This window comes from Dendrobates tinctorius, unplaced genomic scaffold, assembly GCF_039654945.1.
Source record: "Dendrobates tinctorius isolate UK_male_01 unplaced genomic scaffold, ASM3965494v1 ptg000051l, whole genome shotgun sequence".
Classification (NCBI taxonomy): domain Eukaryota; kingdom Metazoa; phylum Chordata; class Amphibia; order Anura; family Dendrobatidae; genus Dendrobates; species Dendrobates tinctorius.
In genome coordinates, this window is record NW_027361719.1 from 20,535,101 (window position 1) to 20,552,431 (window position 17,331).

Consider the following 17,331-nt stretch of genomic DNA (forward strand, 5'->3'; position numbering starts at 1 on the left):
CTTCTCTCCTGCTTCTGTTCTCAGTTTTCATCTCAAACAAGTTTTGAGCTGTTACATTTTTTTCATACATATTAGAAAAACAAAGTGATCCCAGTCTGTCTCCCACACTCCTCCATTAACCCTGCTCTCCCTGCATCTCTAACCATACTTTCTCCAGCATCACCTAGTCTCCCTTACCTTGGGAAGAATCCACTGGCAGAAGAAAGCAATAACCAAGCGGAGGAGATCCATTCTTGTCCTAGGGACCTGTTCTCCACTTTAGGAAAAGATGCAAATAGGGGTCTTCCTAGGTCAGGGAGCAGTGACCTGTCCAGTGTGATGGTATTGTCGGATCTAGAGCAGGGATGAAACCTTCCCCCATTGAATCAGCCACTTTCTGCCTATGGTGAAGGTGAAAAGAGGACAGTGAAGATGAGGTGGGGTGCTGGAGTTTTGTTTGTATTTTTTTGGACAAGGCTAAAAGGTAACAAGGGAAGTAAGGAAATCTCCACTTGCTTTGAGGATGTGGAGGTGTGATGTGTTACCGGAGAAAGTCCAAGGAACGAGTTTCAAGGTCCATTGCCACCCCCAGCCCCTCCAGTGGTGAGCAGGCGAGACCCCCTCCTTCCATCATTTCATATTCCTCCAATCCTCCTCTGCCTGGCACAGACTTCTCCTAGCCCCTTGTTCCCTCCCATCTCTGTATTGTCTGAGTAGTACAGAACATTTCTGGGCTCTGCCAGAAAACACTCTGCACTTGGCTCTACCTGGAGCAGCTATCATGGAGACCTGGCTGTGTAGCTGGGAGGTGATGATTAGAGAGGAGAACATCATAGGAGCACTGCACCCAGAGAGGAGCACTGCATCCAGAGAGGAGCACTGCATCCAGAGAGGAGCACTGCACCCAGAGAGGAGCACTGCACCCAGAGAGAAGCACTGCATCCAGAGAGGAGCACTGCACCCAGAGAGGGGCACTGCACCCAGAGAGGAGCACTGCATCCAGAGAGGAGCACTGCACCCAGAGAGGAGCACTGCATCCAGAGAGGAGCACTGCATCCAGGGAGGAGCACTGCACCCAGAGAGAAGCACTGCATCCAGAGAGGAGCACTGCACCCAGAGAGGAGCACTGCATCCAGAGAGGAGCACTGCACCCAGAGAGGAGCACTGCACCCAGAGAGGAGCACTGCATCCAGAGAGGAGCACTGCACCCAGAGAGGAGCACTGCATCCAGAGAGGAGCACTGCACCCAGAGAGGAGCACTGCACCCAGAGAGGAGCACTGCACCCAGAGAGAAGCACTGCATCCAGAGAGGAGCACTGCACCCAGAGAGGAGCACTGCATCCAGAGAGGAGCACTGCATCCAGAGAGGAGCACTGCACCCAGAGAGGAGCACTGCACCCAGAGAGGAGCACTGCATCCAGAGAGGAGCACTGCACCCAGAGAGGGGCACTGCACCCAGAGAGGAGCACTGCATCCAGAGAGGAGCACTGCACCCAGAGAGGAGCACTGCATCCAGAGAGGAGCACTGCATCCAGGGAGGAGCACTGCACCCAGAGAGAAGCACTGCATCCAGAGAGGAGCACTGCACCCAGAGAGGAGCACTGCATCCAGAGAGGAGCACTGCACCCAGAGAGGAGCACTGCACCCAGAGAGGAGCACTGCACCCAGAGAGGAGCACTGCACCCAGAGAGGAGCACTGCACCCAGAGAGGAGCACTGCACCCAGAGAGAAGCACTGCATCCAGAGAGGAGCACTGCACCCAGAGAGGAGCACTGCACCCAGAGAGGAGCACTGCATCCAGAGAGGAGCACTGCACCCAGAGAGGAGCACTGCATCCAGAGAGGAGCACTGCACCCAGAGAGGAGCACTGCACCCAGAGAGGAGCACTGCACCCAGAAAGGAGCACTGCACCCAGAGAGGAGCACTGCATCCAGAGAGGAGCACTGCACCCAGAAAGGAGCACTGCACCCAGAGAGGAGCACTGCACCCAGAAAGGAGCACTGCACCCAGAGAGGAGCACTGCACCCAGAGAGGAGCACTGGGGTGGTCACCTGCCCCTCACCTGACTCCATACACATGGATGGAGGGTTGAGCCCCCCTATAGCACCATAAATGCAATTATAGGGATACATATTAATAACTGTAGGGTTGGCATTGCCAGACTTTAGAATGAAGTTGCCCTGCAGCTCCCATTGCCTGTTGCATTATCCTCTCTCCCTTTGTGCCAAGGCTCTGCATTCACCATCCGATCAGCACAATAGTGAAGCAACAGAAATAAGTTTGGCTCCAGGCAGAAATCGTATCGATCTTCCAACCAATCTGATCCCTGCTGATACAAGTGCAATGATATGTGTCAGATGAATGAATCCCAGCCTGCAATGCTGGATAATGTGCAGCAGAGTGTATCCAGCTGTCTGCAGAGGAAGCACCAACCTGTCCCTACAGGGGACACTATCTTCATTCTGACAAGAAGCAAATGTTCATTCATTCCAGCATCTCATATTTGTCTATGGGGTTGATTGCAAAAGTCCAACCTTCATTTTCTGGAGGTAATGAGGTTTATTCTCCCTCCTGGAAATCGGAGTCTGCACTGCTGATGCCTGGAGTCAGATTTTGGGTCCCTGATCGGGGCAGTGAGGATACATGAATGTGACTCCCTTAGCTCCGACCGATTAGATCGTCCAATGCTCATGTTATTAGGCAGAGAGGAGGCTTCTCTGTGCTCAGGACATTAGAGCCCCAGTCCTGATGAATACACAGCACAAGTAATTAGGAAGGCAAATGAGGCAATTCACCTCCCATGAAAGAGTTAGTGTGATTACAGCACCAGAGACAGGGGATAATATTATTGGATCTAGTGCATCCTTGTTATCCTTCTGATCGCATTGTCATTGATTTAAAAGCTTTTTTCTGCTCCAGACCCTGATGTTAATGGCGACAAAATGAAAATATTATAGATTGTTACCAGGTCAGGATCTGATCTGTCATCCTGTGTAAGTAATAGGATATCGTCCATGTGCTGCTGAACCTTACACACAGGACATTAGTGTGCTGCTAATAAATTGCAACAATCTCAGCACTTACAAATGTTTGTAGCCTGTGTCCTGCCAGAAAACAAAGATTACTATTGGTTATTGCAGGTATCATACAGACTGGCAGGGGACATATACATTACAGACACATTATATGGACTGGCAGGGGATATAGAATCATTATTGGTACATTATAAGGACTGGCATGGAATATATACATTACATGTACATTATAAGGACTGGCATGGAATATATACATTACATGTACATTATAAGGTCTGGCATGGAATATATACATTACATGTACATTATAAGGTCTGGCATGGAATATATACATTACATGTACATTATAAGGACTGGCATGGAATATATACATTACATGTACATTATAAGGTCTGGCATGGAATATATACATTACATGTACATTATAAGGACTGGCAGGGGATATAGAATCATTATTAGTACATTGTAAGGACTGGCAGGGGATATCTGCATTACTGGCGCATTGTATGGACTGGCAGGGGTTATATAATCATTATTGGTACATTATAAGGACTTGCATGGGATATATACATTACAAGTACATTGTAAGGACTGGCAGGGGATATATAATTAATCACTATTAATACATTGTAAGGACTGGAAATGGAGATCTGCATTATTGGTACATTGTAAGGACTGGAATGGGATATCTGTATTACTGGCACTTTGCAAGGGCTAGAATGGGATATCTGCATTACTGGCACATTGCAAGGACTAGAATGGGATATCTGCATTACTGGCACATTGTAAGGACTGGAATGGGATATCTGCATTACTGGTACATTGTAAGGACTGGAATTGGACATCTGCATTACTGGTACATTGTAAGGACTGGAATTGGAGATCTGCATTACTGGTACATTGTAAGGACTGGAATGGGATATCTGTATTACTGGCACATTGCAAGTACTAGAATGGGATATCTGTATTACTGGCACATTGCAAGGACTAAAATGGGATATCTGCATTGCTGGCACATTGCAAGGACTAGAATGGGATATCTGCATTACTGGTACATTGTAAGGATGGGAATTGGAGATCTGCATTACTAGTAGATTGTAAGGACTGGAATTGGAGATCTGCATTACTGGTACATTGTAAGGACTGGAATGGGTTATCTGCATTACTGGCACATTGTATGGACTGGGATAGGATACATGCAAATTGTGTAAAAAATGACATGGCATCTATGCATTACAAGTGCATTTTAAAGATTGGCATGAAATACATGATGTATTACTAAGATTATATGGACTGGGAGCTATAAATGCATTACAGCCACATTTTACGGACTGGCATGAAGTGAATGATGGATTATTCACACGGTATGGGATTTATATATAGCAGTAACACTAAACCTATTAAATATGACATTACAGTACAATGTGTCCATATGAATTGGTATTAAGAAATGTATCTAACATTACCTTACACAGATGCTGTATATAGAGCGCAGTATAAAATTGGCATTGAATACATTATTTACAGATGTCATATGCAGACTTCTATGCCATGGAATGTGCAGGTTAACATCAAAAGCCTAGCATAGGATAACTAAACTAATTCTTTCGACCTAAATAATGACAGCTCTCTTATGTAGACTGCACTACATATATTCTGCATATTACACTTACAGTACCTTAAGCAGAATAACACTAGATATATACGCTTCACATATGGTATCGCATACAGACTGGCACTGGAGATAGGCATTACACATGGCACAATTTACTGTCTTATACAGACTGCCCTGGGTATATACATGATAGTTGTTCTATCTTCTGCAGATTGACATAGGAAATGGGCTGTGAATACTGGAGATAAATGACTGGTTTTTATAAGGCTTTTCTGTTAAATACTGAAAGTGTATTCATTATTTATGAAGAGGTAGTGTGTCTTCTGCAGATAATATATTACCATAAGCTCCAGCATTCAGCACCATGGACAGTGATTCTCAGCATAGAACAGTGTGACCAGCAGAGGGTGGCCAGTCAACAGTATACAATGCCAGCAGAATGGAGGGAGCCATTATAGGGTATTACCAGAGAGATATAGAAATGCATTGAAGATGGGATACCATTAGATACATAGATATTGACAAAAGAAGACAGCACTACAGCCGGTATAAGGCATTTTGTTGCCATAAGTAGATAAAGCCAATGACATCCGTACTCCTCCCCGATGAACCCTCACCCCCTAAGCAAAGAAATAGGTCAGAGAATAAGGTAACAAGACCCTTAATGCACCCCCCTCCACCCCTCAGATGGGTCAGGTAATGAGCTCTGACAACCATGTCCACTAGAATTGTTAGCTTTTTGACCCAAAACAATAAAAGCAAGTAAAAAAGGGGTGTAGTTTAGGGATGACATTCAACAAGGACCGCAATTTCAAATTTAGATATAAAATCATTGTTTGTGGTCCATTTGAATAATACCAGGGACTTCCCATGTTTTATATGTCTGACACAAGGATAGTCATGGAAACGTAACATAGCTTAACTATAAATGGGTTCAATTAAGGTGTCTAGCATTTGACGGATACCCTAATGGAAATTAAACAAACCCCATCATGGCTAAAGAGATGCATATGATGATTTTTGCAGTTTGCAGTTTGCAGTTTGCAGTTTGCAGTTTGCAACAAAACTGATGGTGATTCTGGTGCCATATTCTTGTACTGATGGTTTTGCTGATGTACAGTATTCATGTAGTGATAGTTATTCTGGTGCTGTATTCATGTAGTACTGATGGCTATGATAATGTATTCATGTAGTTAGGGTGGTTCTGGTGCTGTATTAATCACTACAATCATCATCAGTAGAGTTGAGCGACTTTTGGTTTCTTAGGGTCGCGTTTCGTTTCGTGAAACCCGACTTTTCCAAAAGTCGGGTCGAGCAAGATCGTCCGATTATAGGGAAAAGTCGGGGTCGTCCCGAAACACGAAACCCAATGTAAGTCAATGGGGAATAAAAGTCGGCAGTGAGAGGAGGACAGGAAACACACCTACAGTGTCCATTTAAATGCCAAAAGCATCAATTCTTCTTTCTTAAGCTTGTCAACCTTAATTAACTTCATAATACAAGTTACGCACTGAAAAATGGGGGTTATTTGGCTACAAACTGTGGGGGGGGGAGGGCTGGCTCAAGGTTTTCATGTGCCCTGGGCGAAAGAGCGCCCCTTTAACACTTACCACAACTCATCATGCTCCGATACGGCAGAGAAATAGCGGTATAGTACAATGAAAAATATCTCACTTTTTACATCTCATGACGAGGCCCATCTATTTCTCCATACAGAATCATTGGTCCCATATAATGTTTGAAACAGTATATGATGAGCTCCACATAATGCTACAGTATATGTTGGTCCCCATGGATGAAGCTCCACTGTCTTATGGGCCCAAATAATGCTCCAAACATAATGGGCCCCATTTCTAATGCTCTAGTGTATAATGGGCCCTGTAAATGCTGCTCCAGTGTCTGATGTCCATCTTTGGAATGTTCCAGTGTATGGTGGGCCCCATCTATCATTCTCCAGAGTATAGTGCTCCCCAAAAATTGCTGTCCCAACATTGAAAACAATCAAATAAGTCTCCTCGCTAGGGAATCCCTGTACTTGTCTGGACAGGTGCTGTAGCTTGCTTAACAGCTCGCCAGCCGTTCTCACGCCCAGTATGGATTGCACGTGATTGCACAAAGGTTAGAAAGGGTACCGTATCCCTGGATAACATGTATGGATAGCGTACACATTCAAAATATATGTCTATACAGCATGAGGCAGGCTCAGACGGTGTTAGGCCCAGTATGGATTGCACGTCATTGCACAAAGGTTAGAAAGGGTACCGTATCCCCGGATAACATGTATGGATAGTGTACACATTCAAAATATATGTCTATACAGCATAAGGCAGGCTCAGACGGTGTTAGGCCCAGTATGGATTGCACGTCATTGCACAAAGGTTAGAAAGGGTACCGTATCCCCGGATAACATGTATGGATAGCGTACACATTCAAAATATATGTCTATACAGCATGAGGCAGGCTCAGACGGTGTTAGGCCCAGTATGGATTGCACGTCATTGCACAAAGGTTAGAAAGGGTACCGTATCCCCGGATAACATGTATGGATAGCGTACACATTCAAAATATATGTCTATACAGCATGAGGCAGGCTCAGACGGTGTTAGGCCCAGTATGGATTGCACGTCATTGCACAAAGGTTAGAAAGGGTACCGTATCCCCGGATAACATGTATGGATAGCGTACACATTCAAAATATATGTCTATACAGCATGAGGCAGGCTCAGACGGTGTTAGGCCCAGTATGGATTGCACGTCATTGCACAAAGGTTAGAAAGGGTACCGTATCCCCGGATAACATGTATGGATAGCGTACACATTCAAAATATATGTCTATACAGCATGAGGCAGGCTCAGACGGTGTTAGGCCCAGTATGGATTGCATGTCATTGCACAAAGGTTAGAAAGGGTACCGTATCCCCGGATAACATGTATGGATAGTGTACACATTCAAAATATATGTCTATACAGCATGAGGCAGGCTCAGACGGTGTTAGGCCCAGTATGGATTGCACGTCATTGCACAAAGGTTAGAAAGGGTACCGTATCCCCGGATAACATGTATGGATAGCGTACACATTCAAAATATATGTCTCAGGAGGCAGGCTCAGACGGTGTCAGGCACAGTATGGATTTGACGGCCCAGATTACACAGAGGAGGAGCAGGGAGAGGTAAAGATTGCAAATGCTGGGGCCCTGCCCAAGCAAGGGGGGCCCACTCGTGGGCGTCGGTACTGGCACTGGGCCCCTCATAGTACAGCGGTGTGTCTGACGGCGGGTGTGCACCACCGCCGTCAGAGACACTTGATTGCACTATGAGGGACCCTGTGCCAGTGCCCGCGCCCAAGAGTCGGCCTACCCACCTGTCCAGGGCAACGGCACTCGCACGGTGTCATGCGGTAGGTGGTGACCCCGGCCATGGGGGGGGAGGCAGCACAGTTAGGGAGTTTTAGAAAGTGGCATATGTTGATGTTGGACATTCAGCTGATGCAAAAGGCGAAATAGGTGAAGTACCAGGAAGAGGTGGACCAAAGCAAGCCATTTTTCTGTCACCCTATGTGTCATCAGGGGAAGGTGGGACAAAATCCTTGGAAACCCATGCGTGGTTCATTTTAATGAAGGTTAGATCATCCACATTTTGGGTTGACAGACGGGTCCTTTTTTCTGTAAGGATTGATCCAGCTGCACTGAAGACTCTTTCCGATAGCACACTTGCAGCTGGGCAAGCGAGCTCCTGTAAGGCATATTGGGCCAATTCAGGCCAGGTGTCCAGTTTAGCGGCCCAATAGTCAAAGGGGAATGACCTGTGTGGGAGAACATCGATATGGGAGGAAAAGTAGTTTGTAACCATAGTTGACAACTGCTGTCTCCTGTCACTTTCCATCGATGCAGTATTACCAGTTGTGTGAGCGGTATTTGAAAAATCAGTCCACAACATTGTCATGAAACCCCTGTCTCCAACGCCACTTCTGCTGTGTGCACCACGAACACCTCTGCCAAGCTGCCCCCGGCCCGTACGGCTCGTGTGAGAACCATCACCGCTGCTGTGTGCTGGGAATGCCTCAAGCAACCGATTTACCAGAGTTGCTTGTTTATTAGCCAATATTAGGTCAAGGTTCTCCTGTGGCATGATGTTTTGTAATTTGCCTTTATAGCGTGGATCCAGGATGCTGGCCAACCAGTAGTCGTCATCGTTCATCATTTTGGCAATGCGGGGGTCCCTTTTTAGGATCCGCAAGGCATAATCTGACATGTGGGCCAATGTTCCCGGTGTCAATGATGCACTGCGAGTGCTGGGTGGAGGAGCACTTTCTGGCAAATCCACATCCCTCCAGTCACGCACAAACCCTGTACCAGACCTTGCCACGCCAACATTTTCACTTGCCCCACGAGATGCATCCTCCTCCCCTAAGTAATCATCCCCATCATCCTCCTCCTCCTCCTCCTCTTCTTCCTCCACTTCATCCAGTAGAGGTCCCTGAGCAGACAATGGCTGAATGTCATCAAGGATTCCCTCCTCCTCTTCCTCCTCATCAACATTGGCTGCAGACGCCTGCTCCTTAAGGTGCGTCAAAGTTTGCATGAGCAGACGCATAAGTGGGATGCTCATGCTTAGGATGGCGTCGTCTGCGCTTACCAGCCGTGTGCATTCCTCAAAACACTGAAGGACTTTACAAAGGTCTTTCAGCTTCGACCACTGCACGCCTGTCAACTCCATGTCTGCTCTCAAAGTGCCTGGCCGTGTATCCTCCCACAAATGCATTATGGCCTGCCTCTGCTCGCACAGCCGCTCCACCATGTGCAGGGTGGAGTTCCACCTTGTTGCAATGTCGATAATGAGGCGGTGGTTGGGAAGGTGGAGCAATCGCTGCAGCTTCTGCGTACGAACGGAGTGTACAGGCGACCGGCGGATGTGCGCGCACAGTCTTCGCACCTTCTGGAGCAGGGCTGTTAACTCCGGATAATTTTTAAGGAAGCACTGCACCACCAGGTTCAATGTGTGAGCCAAGCAAGGTATGTGGCTGAGTTTTGAAAGGGCTATGGCTGCCACAAAATTACGGCCGTTATCACTAACTACCTTGCCTGCCTCAAGATGTACACTGCCCAGCCATGACTCAGTTTGTCGCTTCAAGTACTCGGCCAGCACCTCGGCGGTGTGTCTGTCGCCCAAACACATCATCTGCAACACAGCCTGCTGACGCTTTCCACTAGCTGCTCGATAGGGTGACACATCGTGTGCAACAGTCGCAGCTGCAGATGGAGTGCTCGTACGACTGCGCTCTGTGGACGAGCTTTCGCTTCTGGAGGAGGAGGAGGAGGAGGAGGGTCGAACGCCTACAGCCAACTGTTTCCTATACCGTGGGCTAGGCAGCACTGTCCCACCACCACTGTCCCCTGTGGACCCTGCATCCACCACATTAACCCAGTGCGCAGTGATGGACACGTAACAGCCCTGGCCATGCCGACTGGACCATGCATCAGTTGTGAGGTGCACCTTTCCGCTCACTGACTGCTTGAGTGCATGGACAATGCGGTCTTTCACATGATGGTGGAGGGCTGGGATGGCTTTGCGAGAGAAGAAGTGGCGACTGGGTAGGTCATAGCGTGGTACTGCATAGGCCATGAGTTCACGGAAAGCTGTGCTTTCCACCAACCGAAAGGGCATCATCTCAAACGAGATTAGTTTGGCAATGTGGGCGTTCAAACCCAGTGTACGCGGATGAGAGACTGAGTACTTTCTTGACCTACTCATAGTGTCTGGGAGGGTGAGCTGGACTTGAGAGCTGCATATGGTGGAAGTAGCGGTGGACAGGGCGGACTGAGAGAGGGTTGATGATGGTGATGGAGTTGGTGTTCTTTCTGATGGCCTAGAATCAGTCTTTCGTTGATATAACAGTGGGATTCCCTGACTGCTGTGGCCTTGCAACGACACCTCAACATTTGCTGCTGTGCTAACCGGTGGGCTTACAGTGGGGGAAACAATGTAGCATTGCTGACTACCTTCGTTGTGATCAGTTGCACATGTGGCACTTGAGGTTTGGTGTTGTGTCCACGCTTGCAAGTGCATGCTGGTTAAATGTCTAAGCATGCAACTGGTATTCAAATTTTTCAGATTTTTCCCTCGGCTAAAGGTCTTTGCGCACTTCTTACAGATAACCTTGGCCTGATCATGAGGATTTTGTTCAAAAAAGTGCCACACTGCACTCTTCCTACTTTGGCAGACATTTTGCGGCCTAGCACGCTGTGATCTTTTGACCCTCTGGACAAGCTGTCCAGCAACTCTTTTGATGTTTGGAACCTGTCTTTGGAGTGCTCCGGGCCTGCCAGATAACAGCTGTTGCGATGTCGATGTCTGCTGTGGATGCTCCTCATCTGAGCTATTGGAAGCAGCACCCTCTTCCCCCAATGGATGCCAATCTGGGTCAACAACTGGGTCATCCATCACCTCCTCTTCTATGTCATGTGCACCTTTCTCTGTGTCACCGTGTATGGTGGTATAGTGTGCGGGAAGGGGCACCTGAGTCTCATCAGGGTCAAAATCTGGCTCTGTACACTGCGAGGACAATGTAGTGCTCTGAGTGAATGTACCAGCAGAATCATCCATCAGCGGCTGTGCATCAGTGCACTCCATGTCAGATTCATCTTGGCCTGGGTAATTCACCATTTGACTTGATAATCCAGGCATGGTATGTGAAAACAGCTCCATGGAGTAATCAGTAGTATGGCCTGCGTCATCCTTCAATCTTGGTTGGGGTGAAGGACACAAGGAAAGGTGTGGTTCATGAACATGAGCCTCCAATGACGACTCAGTGCTTTTACTTTTTACAACTGAAGAAGAGGAGGCGATAGAGCTGGAGGCTGAGTCAGCAATGTAAGACAAAACTTTTTCCTGATGCTCTGCCTTTAAAAGCGGTTTGCCAACTCCTAGAAAACTAAGCGTTCGAGGCCTTATGTAGCCAGACGATGACGCAGGGTCAGCACCTCCTGCATTCGGTCCTATTTTGCTCTTGCCACTACCATCAGATCCACCACCAACACCATCATTACCAGCTGCCAACCCCCGCCCAATTCCACGGCCTCTTCCACCAGCCTTCCTCATTTTTGGTAGAAATGTAGACAAAATCCAACAAACTATATAGTAATGTAAAACAAGGTAAAAGGTGTCTATAGGACAGGGGAGATTTAGAATTTCTGCACACACTTGTGGACAGTGGACACTTTTGGATTGTGTGAGGCCCACTGATATCTGAGCGCTATGTGACACGCTCGATGGCACAGCTGCCTGTGACCAAAGTGACGAGAGGATAATGGAGATTTTGAATCTCTGTGTACACTTTTGGACACTGGACACTTGTGGATTGTGTGAGGCCCACTGATATCTGAGCGCTATGTGACACGCTCGATGGCACAGCTGCCTGTGACCAAAGTGACGAGAGGATAATGGAGATTTTGAATCTCTGCGTACACTTTTGGACACTGGACACTTGTAGATTGTGTGAGGCCCACTGATATCTGAGCGCTATGTGACACGCTCGATGGCACAGCTGCCTGTGACCAAAGTGACGAGAGGATAATGGAGATTTTGAATCTCTGCGTACACTTTTGGACACTGGACACTTGTAGATTGTGTGAGGCCCACTGATATCTGAGCGCTATGTGACACGCTCGATGGCACAGCTGCCTGTGACCAAAGTGACGAGAGGATAATGGAGATTTTGAATCTCTGCGTACACTTTTGGACACTGGACACTTGTGGATTGTGTGAGGCCCACTGATATCTGAGCGCTATGTGACACGCTCGATGGCACAGCTGCCTGTGACCAAAGTGACGAGAGGATAATGGAGATTTTGAATCTCTGCGTACACTTTTGGACACTGGACACTTGTGGATTGTGTGAGGCCCACTGATATCTGAGCGCTATGTGACACGCTCAATGGCACAGCTGCCTGTGACCAAAGTGACGAGAGGATAATGGAGATTTTGAATCTCTGCGTACACTTTTGGACACTGGACACTTGTAGATTGTGTGAGGCCCACTGATATCTGAGCGCTATGTGACACGCTCGATGGCACAGCTGCCTGTGACCAAAGTGACGAGAGGATAATGGAGATTTTGAATCTCTGCGTACACTTTTGGACACTGGACACTTGTGGATTGTGTGAGGCCCACTGATATCTGAGCGCTATGTGACACGCTCGATGGCACAGCTGCCTGTGACCAAAGCGACGAGAGGATAATGGAGATTTTGAATCTCTGCGTACACTTTTGGACACTGGACACTTGTGGATTGTGTGAGGCCCACTGATATCTGAGCGCTATGTGACACGCTCGATGGCACAGCTGCCTGTGACCAAAGTGACGAGAGGATAATGCAGATTTTGAATCTCTGCGTACACTTTTGGACACTGGACACTTGTGGATTGTGTGAGGCCCACTGATATCTGAGCGCTATGTGACACGCTCGATGGCACAGCTGCCTGTGACCAAAGTGACGAGAGGATAACGGAGATTTTGAATCTCTGCGTACACTTTTGGACACTGGACACTTGTGGATTGTGTGAGGCCCACTGATATCTGAGCGCTATGTGACACGCTCGATGGCACAGCTGCCTGTGACCAAAGTGACGAGAGGATAATGGAGATTTTGAATCTCTGCGTACACTTTTGGACACTGGACACTTGTGGATTGTGTGAGGCCCACTGATATCTGAGCGCTATGTGACACGCTCGATGGCACAGCTGCCTGTGACCAAAGTGACGAGAGGATAATGGAGATTTTGAATCTCTGCGTACACTTTTGGACACTGGACACTTGTAGATTGTGTGAGGCCCATTGATATCTGAGCGCTATGTGACACGCTCGATGGCACAGCTGCCTGTGACCAAAGTGACGAGAGGATAATGGAGATTTTGATTCTCTGCGTACACTTTTGGACACTGGACACTTGTAGATTGTGTGAGGCCCACTGATATCTGAGCGCTATGTGACACGCTCGATGGCACAGCTGCCTGTGACCAAAGTGACGAGAGGATAATGGAGATTTTGAATCTCTGCGTACACTTTTGGACACTGGACACTTGTGGATTGTGTGAGGCCCACTGATATCTGAGCGCTATGTGACACGCTCGATGGCACAGCTGCCTGTGACCAAAGTGACGAGAGGATAATGGAGATTTTGAATCTCTGTGTACACTTTTGGACACTGGACACTTGTGGATTGTGTGAGGCCCACTGATATCTGAGCGCTATGTGACACGCTCGATGGCACAGCTGCCTGTGACCAAAGTGACGAGAGGATAATGGAGATTTTGAATCTCTGCGTACACTTTTGGACACTGGACACTTGTGGATTGTGTGAGGCCCACTGATATCTGAGCGCTATGTGACACGCTCGATGGCACAGCTGCCTGTGACCAAAGTGACGAGAGGATAATGGAGATTTTGAATCTCTGCGTACACTTTTGGACACTGGACACTTGTGGATTGTGTGAGGCCCACTGATATCTGAGCGCTATGTGACACGCTCGATGGCACAGCTGCCTGTGACCAAAGTGACGAGAGGATAATGGAGATTTTGAATCTCTGCGTACACTTTTGGACACTGGACACTTGTAGATTGTGTGAGGCCCACTGATATCTGAGCGCTATGTGACACGCTCGATGGCACAGCTGCCTGTGACCAAAGTGACAAGAGGATAATGGAGATTTTGAATCTCTGCGTACACTTTTGGACACTGGACACTTGTAGATTGTGTGAGGCCCACTGATATCTGAGCGCTATGTGACACGCTCGATGGCACAGCTGCCTGTGACCAAAGTGACGAGAGGATAATGGAGATTTTGAATCTCTGCGTACACTTTTGGACACTGGACACTTGTAGATTGTGTGAGGCCCACTGATATCTGAGCGCTATGTGACACGCTCGATGGCACAGCTGCCTGTGACCAAAGTGACGAGAGGATAATGGAGATTTTGAATCTCTGCGTACACTTTTGGACACTGGACACTTGTGGATTGTGTGAGGCCCACTGATATCTGAGCGCTATGTGACACGCTCGATGGCACAGCTGCCTGTGACCAAAGTGACGAGAGGATAATGGAGATTTTGAATCTCTGCGTACACTTTTGGACACTGGACACTTGTGGATTGTGTGAGGCCCACTGATATCTGAGCGCTATGTGACACGCTCGATGGCACAGCTGTGACCAAAGTGACTAGAGGATAAGGGAGATTGGATTGCTTTTAAAAAAGCAGTTTGCGGAGCCGTGGGTAAACAGCAATGCCAGCGTGTCAGGAAGCCTTAGAAGGCAGCCCAACAACCAACACCACTGATACACCACAATATAGCCTCCCCTTGCACTGCACACACAGTGACTTGTGTGTTGTGCAGGCCAAATCGCTAGCAGCAGAAGCAGTTCTTTTGTCTTCTTCCCTGCCTAACGCTCTCCCTACAGAATCAGCAGCAACCTCTCCCTATACTAAGATCGGCAGAAGTAAGATGGCGGTCAGCGTGCACGCCCTTTTATACCCCCTGTGACGCCCACCAAAGCAAGCCAATCACTTGCATGCCCTTCTGAAAGATGGTGGTGACCCGTGCCTAGGTCATCACGTTGCCCACAGTGTCCGTGGATCCTGATTGGCTGAAAAAGAGCGCAAAACAAACTTTTGAAACGCGACTTTGGCGCGTAAGTCGCCGACCTCGTGGCCGACCTCATCCTAGGGTCGGGTTTCGTTTCATGAAACCCGACTTTGCCAAAAGTCGGCGACTTTTGAATTTTTTCGACCCGTTTCGCTCAACTCTAATCATCAGTACATAAATAGAGATGAGGGGATCCCTGCATGTTCAGATCCAGCAGGTTTAGCACAACAGTTGAAAAAAGTTTGGGTTCAGGTACAAGAACAGTTCCCGAACCTGGACCCCGTTTCGACAGGAGACCATGTCTTCAGTGGAATTGGCGCTAGGTAAATAAAACTGTGTTTGTTATTTTTAAATAAAAAGTAAAAGTGTGTTTTTTTATTTCAAATAAAAGACTTTATTCTGGCATTGTGTTTATTTACAATATAACTATAGAATTAGTAATAGATAAATAAAGGTGACATCAACCCCACAACTATTACCCCACTTGCCACTGCCACAGGGCAAATGCCAAGAGCCAGGCAAAGCCGCAGCATCTAATAGATGTGCATTTTCTCGGTGGCAGTGGGCTGCTATTTTTAGGCTGGGGGGCAATATACAAGGCCACTTACCAGCCTGAGAATACCAGCCCCCAGCTGACTGCTTTAGCTTGGCTGGTTGTCAGAAATGGGGGGGACCCCATGCTGTTTTAAAATTAATTACTTAAATAATTAAAAAAAAAGGGTGTGGGGACCCCTCTATTCTTGATAACCAGTGGTGCAAAAGCTGACAGCTGAGGGTTGCAGCCTGTAGCTGTCAGTTTTGCCATGCTGTTTATCAAAAATACAGGAGAACTCACACCTTTTTTAAAAAACTTGTTTATCTAGAGTGCAGGCGCCAGCTAATGATTACTCCCATCAACCATGCCTACTCTGGCTGTTATTAAGATAGAGTTCACCAAGATCTATACTTTTAGACCTTAAATTATGGGACTCTTCTATAGGTGTAACTTGCTGTTTTTAGTGGCAGCAGGTGTAAGCTGATGGGAGTTGTAGTCTCATCAGCCAATGCCAGTGACCAAAGGTTAACTTTTTATGATCACTGCTGTGGGCTCACGCTGTCATTTGACAGCGTGGGAACCATAGCTGTCTGACTGGCGGTAATGATTTTACTGCCGATCAAAGGCAGTGTTTACGCGTTGCCATGCACATGACAGCATGGCAAACACTGAATGTTCAGATCCCCTATTCAAGTGAATGGGTTCTGGGTTTTGGTACTGTTCTTGAGAAACACCCGGTGTTCAGGGTGCTGAAACCGAGCAGTAGTGAAGTTCGTGTTTGGGATCCGTTCCCAAACCGTATGTGTATGGTATGGACCCTGAACATTACTGTTCGGGTTCTCACATCTCTATACATAAATACGAAATCAAATCGGAACATAAATTAAATACCAAAGCCATAAATAGTACAAACATACAACACCAGAGCCATCATCATTTATTAAATAGGTCACTAGAACCACAATCAGTAAATGAATACATCACCAGAACCACTATTAGTAAATTAATATGGCACCAGAACCATAAATACATTACTAGAACCACCATCACTACATGAATGCGTTACCAGAACCACAATCAGTGCATGAACTCATCATGAGACCCACCATCAATAAATAAATATACCAGTACATGAATACATCACCAGAACTACCAACAGTATATGACTACATCACCAAGCATAGTAAGGCAATCAAACGTAATGTAAAGTCAGCCCCATATACATTTGTATTGCATGAACATACAACTCCCAGTATGTCCTTAACAACTGTAAGGAGATGCTGGAAGTTTTTGCTATCAGTCATTATCAGACTGCAGACTGTTTCTTCACAGTACTGATAAGATGAAGTCAGTATCAACAAGTAAACACTTACATTCTGGTATCTTATAGGTGCAATGTTCTCTGAAATGAGTTGTTCTTTCTTTTTAGGCCCCTTTACATTTAGCGATGCACCAGCGATCCCGACCACGATACGACCCGGTCAGGATCGCTGGTGCATCGCTAAATGGTCGCTAGTGAGCTG

At 47.2% G+C, this 17,331-nt stretch overlaps 1 protein-coding gene across 1 annotated transcript in view; it reads right to left on the bottom strand.

Annotated features, from left to right (window-relative positions):
* NXPH4 (neurexophilin 4) overlaps positions 1–620 on the bottom strand; it is a 405,809-nt gene extending 405,189 nt beyond the window's left edge. The window contains exon 1 of the mRNA XM_073576843.1: positions 178–620. Within this exon, the coding sequence (XP_073432944.1) occupies positions 178–231 (54 nt within the window). The 5' untranslated portion in view covers positions 232–620. The remainder of the gene's footprint in view (positions 1–177) is intronic.
* Between the last annotated feature and the right edge of the window lie 16,711 nt (positions 621–17,331).